Raw genomic sequence first — 16,949 nt, forward strand, 5'->3', positions numbered from 1 at the left:
CCGCTAAGAAACGTTTGCGTAACCTAGGGATATTTGAAAAGGCTATGAGTCAAAAAAGGGTTTCATCAAAATAATCTTATCCATGATCCTGTTCTTTCTGCGGGAAAAAGAATCATAATGTTCTACATTGTTTTGCTAGAAATAAACAAATTGTTGATCTTCAAAAGCTGCTTCTTTTTACAGTCGACAGAGTAAATAGTCTGACGACATTTACAGTGGATGGCATTCCTGCAGAGAACCATAAATCTCATAGAAAAAGGTTTTCAAGGCCACTCCTCTAGAAATCCTCACAGGAATCGTGTTCTTCATAATGTTGCAAGTTCTTACACCTCTTATCTACACGCACCCAGTGTTTATGAGAATAGTTGTGGTATGTATTAGTCTATGAGATGGGATTCTCATAATTTTTATTCTCAAGAACATGGAGTTTTTACGGTCAAAAGAATTAAGGACATCAATGATACCTTTTGTGATGGAGTCATGGAGAGGTATGAAATTATCAAAGAAGTCTTAACTTTTTATATCTAGGAAACTTCTTATGAAAATTTATTCTTATATTTAAGAAGGATAACTAGGATTTGGAATATCAAATATTGTGATTACACATAGATATTTCAATGATTTTCATCTTTCAATGTTTTTAGATTTATTTAGTTAATTTTCAGTTTTGGAAGATAATTTTTGCAGTATTTAATCTTTTTGATTTTATATATTGCAATTGCTTATGAGATGTATGCCTTTACGTTCGTGAACAATGCTAGTATCTCATAAAAGCTCAAAAGTTAAGTCTATTATGCCTTTATGAAAATATTAATAAAATATACAATGAACTTTTGAATATTCCGCAGTATTGATCTTTCTCTGATCTACTTTTATGTGAAAGTACTGTATGGCTCCTTTAGTTCTCTTATGTGAGTGTTTCCGATTAAATTAATCATTAAGGTTTTTTTTGTGGTTAATTTATTCGAGTTTACTGGATACAAATCCATGTGATTAGTTAATGTCCAGAGAAATCCTTCTTTTCTTGTAAAAGTAAGGTCGCTCATGTTGTTCTCTTGGGAATGACATCAAATGGGAGAGAGTTCGGAATTGAACTTGTGCTTAATTTCCAAATCTTTGTGGGGAGTGCGGCTGTGGAATTCTGTATGAGTTATCTTGTATCTTTATAAACTCTTTGATGAACACACTAATTTTTGACTATGTGAAACCATCGAAACAAAGTTGATATGTTCTATTTTAGTCATGAATTATCTTTATGAGAATTTCATCATGATCTCGTAGTTTTCGTACCTTTTCCAAAAAGGGGGAGAATTATTTGGTAGTTCACACTACATACATATGGTTAACGGATCATTATGTAAGGGGAAGTAGTTTTCATTGTGAGATGGAAGTATTGACTTAGGGGAAGTGATACATATCAACATGGTATTATTTCAAAGTTGTGATGCAATTGGAATTTGATCTATATAATAATATTACGATACTGTATAAAAATGATCGAAAACAAATGTTTTTCAAATGTTTTCTTATTGTTATGGCTATGGATCTTCGACAACAATGATGCTTAGTTGAACACATTCAGAATCGCTGGAGTACTTGGAGTAGTGAAGAATTCAAGGAATGTTGAAGAGCCAAGGAAATCAAGCATGATGGATGGAAGCTACAAAGTTTATTTATTTTGTAATCCATATGTATTGATAGTTTTGTCATTAAAATTGACAAAGGGGGAGATTGTTAGAGCACTGCTCGGTCGAACTCGCAAGCATTGCTATCTCAAGCTTGTTTGTCAAGTTTAGTTGATCAAAACTATATACTTAATTTCTAGTCTACTTATAGCTATGTCTCAGAATATGATAGAATGTGTAGTTGAGCTTTAAACTTCACGAAATTCACCAATTAAAGACGAAGATCTACTGAAGAGCTTTGAGGAACTTCATCAACAAAATGTATATGGAGACTAAAACTTATGTATCACTCAGAAGTCTATTTTATTTTATCTTATAATGAGACTAAGTCATATAGCTATATAGACTTTTACATTATACACATTTGATATTTCGAGTTGAGTTTATCTCGCTTATCTATTTCTCGAAATATGTGTTGGAAGCTTTTTGATTTAGCTATGTACATCATATTCTTGATGAGTTTAGTTGGAAATAATTTATTTTTCGGAAACTAAATATTAAGTCAATATATGGTCATGTGAAAATTACATTGAACATCTTATGTGATTTGTGTGATACAGTCATTTGATGTTAGCTTGGGAAGTTTCATATTGATCATTCGATCACTTGAAAATTACGTGAAGCTAATGGTATATGTGAGATTACCATGGTCATCTTACAAGGATATTTCAATGATTGGAATGAGATTTTAAAAACAATTACCTATGTCTGGAAACACCACGCTATGCATACCTAGTATGCGAACTATATTGTTATGATTCAGGTCTGAAACTCATGTTTGCGTACCTGGTATGCGAACGGATTTACATGAGAAAGGTCCTGAACTCTTGTTCGCGCACCTGGTATGCGAACGGATTTACCTAAGTTGGGTCTGGACTGTTCGCGTACCCAGTTTGCGAATACAGTGGTTATGTTTTAAAATCAGTTATGTATGATTCTCATACTCATGAACTAAAACATTTATGATTTAAGGAATGCAATATTTGCAAACCGTGACTTAATGTTCATGAATTGATTCTTGTAAAAGTACTTTGTACGATTACGAATCAATCGGATTTCGTTTTAATTTGTTCATGGATATTTCTATGAGATAGTGAACAATTGAACAACTCTATTTGAAACTCAATTAGATTCATTTGATTATTTTTCATTGATTGATCATCATATTTGATATAGAAGTGTTAAATGAATACGGCTAAGACAAAAATATTCATATGGATAACTTCGCTTAACTATTATTGAGTCAACTCAATATACATATTTAAGTACGGTTACCCATATCTATATATAAGTATCTCTCATTTGTGTGTAACAGGCTAAGACCATCTAACGGTGGAGATATATTGCTTAACTTTTAAGCAGACTTAGATTGAATCTTAAATCAAGATTTCATCTAACGGTGAATATTGAATGCTTTGTTACTAAGCTAAACCTAGCTTTGATTGTAATCAACCCTGATTTTAAAGGCTATATAAGGGAGAACTCTAGAAACTGGAAAACCTAATCCCGACACTTTCTTGTGTCCTAGTTGCAAACTAGAGTTGATTCTCCTGAAACTTAGGGTTTTCCTAAACCTCTACTAGGTTAACGACTTGAATACTTCATTTGGGATTCGTGAAGCCATATCCAACTATTTTTTCTGTATTTGCATATTCTGATCTTACTTGTTATACTGTATTGACTTTTATCTTCTCTAAGATTTACTCGAGATTTATCTACGATAGGTAAGATATAAAAAGTAATCACAACAGTTCTTCGTCTCAGACTCTTGTGATTCCGCAGTAACTTTTTCAGTTAATCAGTTGGGTTATTATAAGGTGATTGATATTTCCAGGCTGCTATTCGGTAGTATAATTGGTTCATGTTCACCTTGATTTATCAAAAGACGGAACAAAAAAAATAAAAGATAAACATATATGTGGGAGACAAATTTGTTTATAAGTCTTTGACTTTGGGTCATAGCAACTCTTAGTTGTGAGTGAAATCAGCTAAAGAAATCAAGTGGTCAGAATCCAGTGTGGTTCTAGAGGCATAAGGAACGCGATTGTACCTTAATCCGTGTGAGACTTGGTTAGGACTCACTACATTCCAGTCCGAAGTTAACTTGTAGTAGGCTAGTGTCCATAGCGGCTTAATACAATGTGGTGTTCAAAACTGGACAAGGTCCAGGGGTTTTTCTGCATTTGGGGTTTCCTCGTTAACAAAATTTTTGGTGTCTGTATTATTTCTTTTCCTTGTTATATTTGTTCATATAATTGAAATATCACAGGTTGTGCGCAGTTCAATCAGTTGATAAGTCCGACCTTGTTTTTTGGATATAATTTGATTGACACATGGGAATTGGTCTTTGGTATCGTCCAAGTTATTTCTCATATCAATCAGGCTCACGGATTTATATATGTTTGTTTTGCTGATTGTATTGAGAAATAAAGATAAAGCTCTTTGATATCCTTCTTGATTGATCTCACTTTATAAGTAGGTGCTCTGCGAAATATATTGGATTTTAGTCCATACAGATTGCAGAACGAATTATTGGGTGTGGTTGTTGTACCCCCGCTTTTTCAGTAATTATCCAAACCTCAATTTGAATGAGGTAATCTATTAATAAAGGGTAGATTGACATAGAAGATGTGGTTGTCAATTTGCAACATCCTTTTGACAACTTTGTCACTGTAGATTGACATAGAAGAGGTTATCTTCGTCAATTTTTGAATGAGGTAATCCTTTTGAGGTGAATCTAATAAAGGGTAGATTGATCAATGTTGCAACATCCAAGATTACTTCAAATATGACAACTTTATCATAGCGGGAAAGGTATCTAATTTATGTTACTGCATTTACAGGTCATCAATTTCTGGACGACTGAAAATCAACACTCAACAATTTGTGGTCGTCAATTTCTAGATGACTATAATTGTTGTGGATCATCGCTGTCTGGACGACTATAGATGTTCTTCATCTTTAAAGTTTTGGTTATGTAATCTAATCAGTTCATTAAAAAATTAAATTAAATTTTTTCATAATTATTATCACATTATGAATTATATCAACCTATATAAATAAGTTGAATACTTTCATTGGTTTTGATAAATTTAAATAGAACTCCAACCTAGGGTTAATAAATTTTTAATGAAGGGGGATTAATGAAGAAGAAGGATAAAAAGTAGAACAAAAATGATTTTTTCAATGAAAAGGGAAATTAATGAAGAATAAAAGTTGTAATGGATGCAATTAACTTGACTTTTTAGGTGGTAAATAGGAAAAATAAAATTACTTTAATATTTTGAGGAAGGTGGCAAATATGAGAGTGGAAAATAGGTGAAACCATGTGAAAACATATTACTATAAATAAGTTTTGAAAGTAATTTTGAAAAAAAAAATACATTACCAAATTCAGCCTAAAACCCAAACGACAATTTGCGGTTGCATATAACTAAGTCTACCATGCCTATATCATGGATGTCAGCTCATATTAGTATATTATCCGGAAATAGTAAATGGTCATTACCAAGAAAACTCCCTTTCGTATGTGGGTGTAAATATTACCCGAAAACTATTCGTCCTGCTTGTACCTGCTTGAGCTTACTTGTATCCGAATGAGCCCAAAGTCTTTTGTAGCTTGTCACGGACAGTCCAGCCTGGATTGATTAGTAAAAATGGGCGGATTCAGATTTTTTCCTAATATGTAATAGCCTGGCCTCATATCTGCCCGAACAGCCCGGTCTACTATCCGTTTAAATTTCTTAAGAGTTCTTGTTCTACTATTAGAGCAAATTATTACGTGTTTTGGTTATATATTGGATTAAAATTCTTATTTTCATTTCTTTTACATTTAGAATATTAATTATTTAAGATTATTTTAACATATACTTCGTTCAACCTTCAAATTATAAATAGAAGTTAAATCAATTACTACAGAATTTTGAAAGTTCAAAAAAACCCGAAGCCTGTTTGGCCTGCTTATAGAACGAGCTTTGGGAAAGTTTTGGGCCTCAAAATAAATATTTCTAGCTGGCCTGCCCGGCCTAACAGGTTTTTGTGGTAATCGAATTATTGTCCATACTTTTGATGGTCTATACAAATATCCTTATCACATAATAATTAGGTCCCTCTTTATCACTAAGCTCATCATGGGCCCATCAACAATTTAGGGACTTCCAAATATACTCCATTTTTGAACAATTTAGGGACTTCCGATTTCAGATCTGGAAAAAAAAAGATTTCTCTTTTCTCCTCTATCGGCATCACCACCACCCTTCTGCTACTACCAACACCACCCGCCGCCACCACCTCCGTCGCAAGATGGAGAGAAATTTTAAACCTAAAGAGAATCAATATCGTTTGACAGTGAGAGAATCAATATCGTTTTTTTTATCTGTATCTGAAATTGAAGACCGGGGGAAATCAGTTAGGGTTAGAGAACCGATTGAGGGTTCTGAGAGAAGATTTGTTGTTGGTGTTGCGATTGAGAGATAAAATAAAGAATCAGAAAAAGAATTAGGGCTTTGCTCAATCAGCTGGAATATGAAATTGGAAGTGATGGCTGCTGGGTTAAGAACGGAGAATTAGCTGGTTCGATCTGATATGGAGGAGCAGTTTGTGGTGGTTGAGATGAACACAGATCGTGGATAAGGAATGTTGTTGATTTCAGAGAGACGATGGTGGCAATTCAGATGAAATTTGAAGATGGTCAAGGGTCTGAGATGATAATGGAATTGAACATGAGATGAAGACATCCATAAATTGATATGGAGACAAATCAAAGTATACTGAGACAGATCAAGACATCCGTAAATTGATTTGCTCTTTTGACATTGGTATGGAGACATTCGAAAGAAATACACTACCAGAAAACTTTTCAAAGTGTATCGGCCGTATATATGTTTGTGTTTTCGGAGGTTGTCTTCACTTGATTGGTAATCAGCAAAGGGGGTCATTGAGAGAGGTATGAATGATGAAAGATTTTGGTTGGACAAAAATTTTCAATATTGATGAAACAAGTAGGGGCCTTGTTATCTTTGCGTGTTTGAATCTGAAGCATTCCTTCAAAAATGGCTCTTTCTCTTATTCATCCATAAATGGTGGTTGATGGTTTTGTTGGTGGATCTGAAACTGCAGCTGGTAAAATGGTAGCATTTTTCCATCAGCATGGATAAACATCCATTGTTAATCCAACTAAAATGGATAAACTTATATTGTTGATCCAACTGCAATGGATAAGCTTCTACTGTTGATCCAACTGAAATGTATCAATTTCAGTTTTGCGCCACTTAACGTTGATCCATCATTATGGATAAACATCCACTGTTGATCCAACTAAAATGGATAAACTACTGTTGTTGATACAAAATTATCTGAACCGATGGTGGAGGCCGCGACGGTTGCGGTGGTAGCTGCTATGGATTATTAATGGTGGTTGATGGTTTTGTTGGTGGATCTGAAACTGCAGCTGGTAAAATGGTAGCATTTTTCCATCAGCATGGATAAACATCCATTGTTGACCCAATTAAAATGAATAAACTTATACTGTTGATCCAACTGCAGTGGATAAACTTCTACTGTTGATCCAACTATAATGGATAAACTTTCAGTTTTATGCCACTTACTGTTGATCCATCATCATGGATAAACATCCACTGTTGATCCAACTGAAATGGATAAACATCTATTGTTGATCCAACTGAAATGGATCAACTACTGTTGTTGATACAAAAATATCTGAACAAGTGGTGGCGGCGGTGGTGGCGGCGACGAACTAGTGGTGGTGGAGAATTGTTGGTGGTGTAATGGTGGTGGTGGAGGACTGTTGGTGGTGTAATGGTGGTGGAGGTGGCGGTTGGTAGGTGGTGGTTGTTGAACGGTGGTGGTGGAATGGTAGTTGAATGTTGGTGGTGGTGGTGCTAGTGGTGGTGGTGGTGGTGCTCGAAATTTGCTCCATTTTGAAATAAGGAAAAATATTACATGGATGAGGGTATTAAGGTAATGTAATATTAAATGGTTAATGTTATAAAAAAGTAGGGACATATTTATTGTTGTATAAGGATATATTTGTTAGTTGTCAAAAATAAGGACATATAATTAATATACTGGGTAACTGATTACTAGCCATGTCTGACCTGATCTGGTAGGAAACATGCCGGGCTGTCTGGCTTGACCTAATTTACACCCCTACTTTCTTATAACTAGGGTTTCTTCCCGACCCAATTTACACCGCTACTCTCGCACTAGGTTTCCTCTCAATTTTGTTTAAATAAGCAGCTGACTCACCCATGGGGCTTACTTTTCCCTCTCGTCATGCTCAGTTCTTGTTATCCACAAGAACCCTATTCATCCTCTTTTAGCGTTGAAATGTGTCCTTTATAACGGAAGAAATCATCGGGCGTGTTTTTAAGATTATGTTGGTGTTGCTGGAGCTCATATATGTACTTTGTGATTCTACTATGTCTTGATCTTATTTGATGTTATTATTTATTTTTTCAAATCATCCATCCGCGTATGCTGTAGTAGATTTGATTCGTTAGCATGCTAGGATTTGATTCAGGAGGTAGTAGTTTCAAATAATCCTTTTATAAGCCCGTTTCACTGATTTTCACGTATCAATAGGCATTGGAACTTTTCGTCTCTGGTATGATTCATCTAATTGATCTTTATCTATTGAACATAATAACGATTTCCCATCTTATTACCCACACACTTGTGTTTTACCTTTATAAATCAGAGTAAAATGTTATAAACCCTTTCAATGAACGACTCGAAAATTGTAAAACTTAAAACGTTTCTGGTAGATTAGTTGGATAGTGGGTTGAACGGTGTTGGATCTGGCAGTGTGGACAGTCCAACTGACTGGATTCGGGTAGTGGTCTGGGTCCGGCTTTTGCATATCACAAAAAAATAAATATATATATATATATATATATATATACATGATGCTATCTCGAGAAAAGAGATTGTGAAACTGAACTACTAAGAAATAAGTTTTAATTCTGGTCATGAGTAAGGCGAATGCTCCTGTAACTAAACCAGTTGTAACCTCATCTTTTTTTCCTTATTTTCATTTATGTATACATTCTAACATATCTATCTTATCAACCCACTTCTCTTTAAATGTAGTACGTGGTGGACCTCCATGCCAAGTAATCGGTGGTTTTAACAAGGCTAGTTAGCCTAATTGGGCTTGGTACCGACTCATTGCGTGCCCGCCAAGCGTACCATCAGCGACCTTCATTATGTGAAGTTTATTGATGGTATCTTGGCCGGTTGGCAATGACTACGCTAGTCGCAATGCGATACCATGCTTGGTTAGGCTTACTAGTAGTTGTGAGTTTTGGGCTTCCTCGGTACCGTGCATGCATATTTTTTCATTGAATAGCCCGGAATAGAATCATTACTAATTCGGCTTATATATCCAAAGTCGTATGTGCCGAACATAATTTTTTAATTTCTGGGTTGAAATATTGTTACTGGTTCGGCACATATGGAGAATATCGTATCAGCCTAAACCTCTTATGTTCAAGGTTCGGCACATAATATGATTATCGTCTGAGCCGAACATGAATTTGTTAATTTTTGGGTTAAAATATTGTTCGTGGTTCGGCACATATTGAGGATATCGTATAAGCCGAAACCTGTAAATGTTTATAGTTCGGCACATAATGTGATTATCGAATGCGCCGAACCTTGTTATTATATTCCCTTTCTAGTGTTTAACCTTGTGAGATTCTTTGTAGATCGTGCTTGTACCCATGGAAAATCAACCTGATCCAGTAGACATAATTCACGAGGATACCAAGGATCACTAAAACATGAAATTGAGGAACATCAACCTGATCGTGCTTGAGGAACACCAATACTGGATTACACCAATAATGATTTTTAAGGCTCGGCTTATAACTCAAATTATAGAAAAAGCCGAACCTGAAGGAAAAATGATTCGGCTTACAAGTTTCAAGATTCTTTACCAATTGGAGATAATTAGCATTTACCTTGTTTCCGGTAGTGTCGGGAAAGATGTCTCTACCAAGAGTATAAAGCAAGTAGGCAGTTCCGGTTTGCTTCACTTTGACGGGATCCATTATCAACAAACCTTGTGTGACTCTTTCCTTTGTGTTCTCAAACTCCTTTTTCAAGTTAGTCAACTTGATCTTCTTATTCTTCTTATTTCTGCCACCTGGTATGCAAACGGTATCGACATCTTTAACTGATCGACAAAACTCCAACTCAGTTTTCTGTGAACCCCAACCAAGGAATTCCAGGTAAAAATTGTATAGCTTATCCCAACTCATGTCATAAAAACCAGCATCCACACTTACACCCCTTGCTTTAAGGCCTGTAATCTTACTAGCCTCATCAGGAGTGATTGTCATCTCTCCAAAAGGTAATTGAAATGTGTAAGTTTCTGGACAAAATCGCTCGGTAAATGCACAGGCCGACACACTATCATATTCCTTATGTCCATAATTGATGATAGGCCATAAAGCACTGTGTTGTACGTAAGCAATCACCTCAGGAACCTCTTCATCAAGACTCCATTTCGCTGCCCTCTGGTGTCTCAATACTCGGACTGCACAGTCGTGATCAGGAGTCTCATAAATTTTCTTCGCCCAAGAATCGGCATAACCAATCAACACATTTCCTCCATCTTCCGGAAGACCATGAGGCAAACCATCTGATCGAGGTGTAATTACGTCATCTTCATCAGGAATGTGTAAACCAGTGATCCGTCGATCATCATCGTCCTTCTCTTTCTCGGGTTCTGCCACCTTCTTACCTTTCTTGTCTTTCTTGGGTTTTCCTTGGGGTTGTGTTTCTTGATGAACTTCTTGATTATCATCAACTTCTTCATCTTCAACTATTCCTTCTTCTTGTCTTTCAATTCTTACTTGTTCAGCTTCTTCTTCTAAAATTCCTCCTCTACCTCCCGCTCCCAATTTTTTCTTACCTCCTCCTCTAGGATCGGGAGTTTTAGAAATAGAAGGTGTTACCTCCATCTTCTTCCTCTTTGTAGTTGCATTGGTACTGACACAAGTATGAAAGTTATAAGACTAATTCGAACAACAAAGAGATTTGGAAATCCAAAAACTTGTAAGAAAATAAGAAGGCTCGGCTTACCCGAAATAACACATATGAGCCGAATCATGTCTTGAAATTTTTATTAGCTTACACAGAGAGTGGATCGGCTCATACCACAAAACAATTATAAGCCGATCCTATATATTCGGCTCACATCCGATACCGTGGAATAAGCCGAGTCTATGATTATGAACTCAAACATGTATTCGGCGCAACATGATATCATATAAATAAGCCGATCCTATACACTTGTAAAATTTATGAAATTTTAACAATGATATTCGGCGCAACCCTAATACTATCGAATAAGCCGAATCTAGACTTATGAATTGAAACCTTTATTCGGCGCAAAACTAATACAACCATACAAGCCGATCCTAAGCACATGCAAAAATTCTGAAATTCAAACAACAATTATTCGGCACAAAACTAATACTACCATACAAGCCGATCCTAGGCACATGCAAAATTTCTGAAATTCACAAAACATATTCGGCACAAAACTAACACCATCGAATAAGACGATCCTAAATATAAGTCTCTGTGTCACTAAGTTCGGCTCAAAACGGATTTCAGATATACGCCGAGCCGTTCATATGCACTTTCAGGGTTCAGTTTCAAGAACAGCTCGGCGCACATCTAAGATTTGTTTTGCGCCGAACCATACCCTGTAACCGCCGCAGAAACATGATTTTGACGAATTAAATAGACCAAACCAATCTAAAACATCAAATACGAGATGGGTTTGTAGAACTAACCTTCTTATTCTCATTTCCGGAGTTGGTCCTTCTTCAATCTCTTCTTCCGGTTGATTTTGTGGTTGATTTTGAGTTTGTTCTTCACTCTCTAAATCTTCTTCTTCAATGGGTTGTTGAGTCGATCGATTTGAACGAGATACTGGCTTACGACGACCCATTATATAGATGAGTGTAATCGTCGACTAAATTTTCACGAATCGACGATTAAATTTCTGCGATGAAAAAAAAAGAAAGGGAAGGGTGAATGAGTTCGGCTGTGGAGAGGAAGAAGAAGAAGGTGAATGAAACTGATTTTAGGTGTAGTTGACTATAGGTTTTGTATTAGGGTTAGGGATAGATTAGTAGTAATTTAAAGGATTTAAGGGCATATAGGTAATTGAACCACTCCATAGGATACCCCTTATAAGGTCACCCAAGTTAGGACTAGTGCTTTGTACACCTAAGAAGATTTTGGTATGCCCAAAATCAGGGTTCGAAGTTTATTGATGGTATCTTGGCCGGTTGGCAATGACTACGCTAGTCGCAATGCGATACCATGCTTGGTTAGGCTTACTAGTAGCTGTGAGTTTTGGGCTTCCTCGGTACCGTGCATGCATATTTTTTCATTGAGGTGCCCAAAAAATTCAGGTAAAGTGACTCTTAGAATTTAGATTGACTAAATACATTTGACATTACAAGTGTAAATTTAGTTGGAATTTTGTGAAGTTGATATAGGTAGTAGTTTCGAATATTCCTATTGTAAGTGTGTTTCATTTGTTTTCATTAATACCGATCCCGATCAACAGACACTTGAACTTTTCATCTCTTTATCAAAATTTGCTTATAATAAACAATAAGATAGGATGTTATCTGGAGAAAAGAAATTGTAAAACTGAACTACTAAGAAATCATTTTTAATCAAGTAGTTCGAGGGATACAAAAAAAAAGAAAGAAACGAATTTCTCATAAAAAAAAATCTTTGGACCAAAAACCACAAAATTCGCAAGTATTGTGCTCCATATGCTACCGTGGATGCTGCTGTTGTCGAAGCTACCAGCAAACTCATGTATTTAATGTACACTTCAGTCTGTAAGTTGCCAAATTCTGGTTGAAGAAGAGCAACAGCTATTAAAACCAGCTGGAATACTGTGTTGAGCTTGCTCAGAAAGAGGGGTTCCACCTTTTGTCGATGAACTCCGTCGAGGTTGGTAAACTCCGACCAACTTTCCCAACGCCAACCCAAGGTACTAGCTCTTTGTAAGGCTGTACCAACTACGAGACCAACATCTCGGAGCACGACAAGTCCAACAAGCCAAGAGGATATAAGATCCATTTTCACCATTGCTACGGAGACAGAGCCAATAAGAACCTTGTCAGCAAGGGGATCAAGGTATGATCCTACCACTGAATGAATCCTCATTTTCCTTGCCAAGTAACCATCTAACCAGTCAGTGGCTCCGGAGATGGCCGATCCCACAAATGCATTAAAATACCATCCGTTTATAATCATCCACCCAAGAAAAGGGCCAGAAATCAATCTACACATGGAAATCATATTCGGCAAATTGACAGCCTCGTGAGTTGTTTTAATTTCAATTAGGTACAGGGAAAATACTTTTTTCCATATGACTGAAATTTTGCAAACTGCCTTAATGACACCGAGATATCCCATGTAATTACTTGCTAATACTCGCAATTCTGCAATTCTAGCTTAAGAGAAAGAGAAGGAAAAACAGGAAGCAAAGTGCAAACTACTCGGATGAATAAGGAATGAGAGGATTGATAATAATATATATGATCGAGAGAGACGGTGTAGTTTGACTTCAAAGTTCAAATGGCTGTAAGTATATTAACCATCAGGTTGTCTAGTTTGAATTTAAATGTCAGATTAAGCTCCTTTTACTGTACACGTCTCCAAAGTCCAAAAATAAAAAATAAAAAATAAAAAGAAAAAAATCATAGTTTAATGATTCAACTCCACGAGGAAATAGACTAATTCTTCATCTTTTTGATTTGGATTTACTGTTTAATTTTGTAGCAGGTGCCCCCTTTTATTTTTACTTATTTCCTCGGGCTAAGAGCAAGCAGTGTTGCACTTGTACCTTTTCTTTTGCTCAAATAGAGATGTAGCTAAGCCAGTAGAGAAAAATAAGGCAGCCATTATAGGCAGCCACTTGAGATTGCATATACTCAAAGTTCAGCGCACACATATTCGCTTAAGCAACAATAGCAAGGAATGACAGTCGTAGTTATAGCTGGTGTAGAACTTGCAGTAGTTGATGATGTGGCGGCAAAGCATGATGTCAAATGCAACAGTAACCAAACTCTCAAATTAACCGCACAAAGGCTTCACAAAACTGCAGTATACCAAACAAACCAAAGTATATTTCGCAGCTTTGCAAACAACAACACTATCATCTTGACCAACAAACCTGAAGCGATCCATGAGCTTCAACTGATATCGAGTAAACAGTAGGTAGCCAGACCAAATAGAAGTTGTTGCACCTAGCTGAGTTTTGACTGAAGTAAAAATTCTTATTGCACATTTAACTACCTAGAAGCAGAGTGAGCAGCAACACCACTAACACCAACACACTGAGGATTAAAAACTACAACTCGTACCAATATCTAAAGAAGACAGAATTTAAAAGTTGGGCATGACCCCAAGCAAAATGTGAGTCAATTGAGATATTTTCAGTTCCTAATGGAAAAGATAGGAATTATATGACGAGAACTTTGTGATCACCATAAACCTTAAATGAATTAGTCAGTAAATTCACCACCGTAACTGAAGTCAGATCATAATACTTGTAGTACAAAACTACCTAAAAGAAAGCATGAAATTTTACTAATTCTGTTCTAGTATTCACCCATCCTGCAGGTATTTGTAGTTTTAAAAACTGTACATAATCTTCGTGCCCATAAAATGTACTAGTGTTCCCTGCAGGAATGAAGGTTTTCAGAGAAAGGATGTTTTCAGCTTGAGCGTCCAGCTGATAATCCATGTGCTGGGAATAAAAAATGCCTTCGCCATCAGTACCATTGGCTGGGGGTGATTCAAATTCATCTTAACTTCAAACAGTGAACTACTTTCCGAATTACAGGAGGAAAAGGATGTTACCACCTCGAGTCATTTTTTTCGCAAATTGTAAATTTTGATACATTTCCCATCAAACCAGTGTAATAATACCTGATCAGAGAGGCTCAGTATACGTGTAGGAAAGCTAGCAGTAGTAGCAGTAGCAGCGTCAAAGTAGCAACAAAAGGGAGCTGGTAGTAAACCTAGCTCCCTAACTTGAACACCTAAAGTCTCCCCCTTGATCCACACTAGGTTTTCCTTGTCCTTCAACATATACAGTTGTACCGTAAAACGACAACAGCAACAACAACAATTACTCAGACAGTTATCGAAATGACAGCTACGATGTATAATGTTTCTCGTTGCCTTTTCGGACTGTGCAACACAAGGATATCCTTTATACTCCAGGATATGATGTTCAACTACCACATTCATGGTTGTTTGGGTTGGGTTCAGACGACGTTCGATCAGGAATTGGATGATTTGAATCTTCTCCTTGTGAATGTCGAACGAGAGCAACATACCAAACTCATCTGAAAGTGTAGTTCAGTTACTTGTTCCAAACACGCAGGTTACCGAACTCTCTAATAATTTCTAGGAGTTACAGCGTTATGTTCGGTTGGTTCTCAACTAACCGAACTTTGCTGTACAAAGTTCGGTCGGTTCGCAAACTGCATGCACTTTTGATCTAACCGAACTTTACGTAATATAAGAGTATATAAGTTTACAAAGTTCGGTTCTTTCGCAAACTTGAACCTAACAGCTAACCAACCGAAATCTGAGTTCGGTTTCTGCGATAAAATTGTGAAGTTACCGAACTTAACAAACAAAAAAAAATGTGAAGTTCCAGCGTCTATTGGTTAAGTTCGGTTACTTTGTAGTTTTAGAATTTTTTGCGAACAAACCGAACTCTATTGGCTAAGTTCGGTTATTTTGGAACTCAACATAGTGGCCACAACAACACAGTTCGGTTAGACTGGATTTGTTTTTTTTTTTTCGGTTATAAGGGTGGAGTTCGATTACTTTGTAATTTTAATTTTTTTTGCGAAACAACCGAACAGAGAGTTCGGTGACTTAGTTTTAAATCCAATAGAACCGAACTGTTCTTCGTGTTCTTCATTTTCAAGAAGTTCGGTTAGTAAACTAGGATTTTTTGGATAATCGACCTAACCGAACATGGCTCCGTAACTCCTATTAAAACCCTATTTTGATGATTTCTATTCGATTGAAGCAATCAAAATCAAATTAAAGCGAAGGGTTTGTTGGAAATACCTCCGGAGTGGTCCCATGGCAGAATCAGGTTGCGGCTGGCGTCTTTTATACTCGATAAAATTATTATGTAACCGAACTTAATTGTGATTGCATTGATGTTGTTACATTTCTTAAATAGGCGGCGGTGGTGGTGGTGGGAGGAGGTGGTGGTGGTAATCGGTGGTTGATGGTGGTGATAATCGGAGGTGGTGGTGGTGGTAATCGGCAGTGGTGGGGGGTGGTGGTGGTGGTGGTAATCGGTGGTTGGTGGTGGTGATAATCGGTGGTGGTGGTGGTGGTAATCGTCGATGGTGGGCGGTGGTGGTAGGAGGAGGTGGTGGTGGTTATATATATATATAGGTGGTTATTAAGTTGGTTTTAAATTAAATTAGGTTAAGGGTAGGTTAGTCATTTCAACGTTTTAGGACACCCCTTATCACTATAGGGAAGGTGGCCTAATAAAACCATGGTCCCCTCAAAAAAACCATGGTCCCTAAAAAATCATTCTAATGCAAATGGCTATCAAACTTCAGCAAGAGTATACATGGGCTCAAAACAAACTCCCACTGGTACTACCAGGCATGGACCTAATTACAAACCCTGCATACGATCCCACGCTCAACTAAAATTTTAGTAGGTTGGAGCAAACCTAACGCAGACCGGATCAAAATCAATACGGATGGGGCAGCTAGAGGTCATCCGGGTCTTGCAGGAGCGGGTATCATCTGCAGAAACGATGAAGCTATCACAATCTTAGCCATCGCAAAACCTCTCGGAATAACAACCGCCCTCACCGCCGAAACTTGGGCCATGCTTATCGCGACAAGAACGACTACAGATCGAGAATGGCCGAAGGTACAATTCGAAACAGATTCAGAAAACCTCCTGCGTTTTTTAAATTCAACAACCGAACCACCTTGGTACTTAATCAACATGATAGAAGAAATCAAAACTTGAATGACCCAAATTCCACAATGCACCATAAACCAAAATTACAGGGAAGGGAATCAAGCGGCAGATGGGCTAGCAAACAAAGCGGCGGATGACATCACTTCAGCAAACCTATCAACAACCATCTGGGATCATATAACACCACTATGTATTAGTCATACTGTAATGGCAGACTCT

General features: G+C 36.9%; 1 protein-coding gene across 1 annotated transcript in view; it reads right to left on the bottom strand.

Moving 5' to 3' along the window:
- The window catches only part of LOC113331323, a 31,182-nt gene extending 17,952 nt beyond the window's left edge, over positions 1-13,230 (bottom strand). Inside the window, exon 1 of the mRNA XM_026578043.1 lies at positions 12,484-13,230. Within this exon, the coding sequence (XP_026433828.1) occupies positions 12,484-13,163 (680 nt within the window). The 5' untranslated portion in view covers positions 13,164-13,230. The remainder of the gene's footprint in view (positions 1-12,483) is intronic.
- Positions 13,231-16,949: the final 3,719 nt, after the last annotated feature.

Source organism: Papaver somniferum, unplaced genomic scaffold (genome assembly GCF_003573695.1).
Source record: "Papaver somniferum cultivar HN1 unplaced genomic scaffold, ASM357369v1 unplaced-scaffold_125, whole genome shotgun sequence".
Lineage (NCBI taxonomy): Eukaryota > Viridiplantae > Streptophyta > Magnoliopsida > Ranunculales > Papaveraceae > Papaver > Papaver somniferum.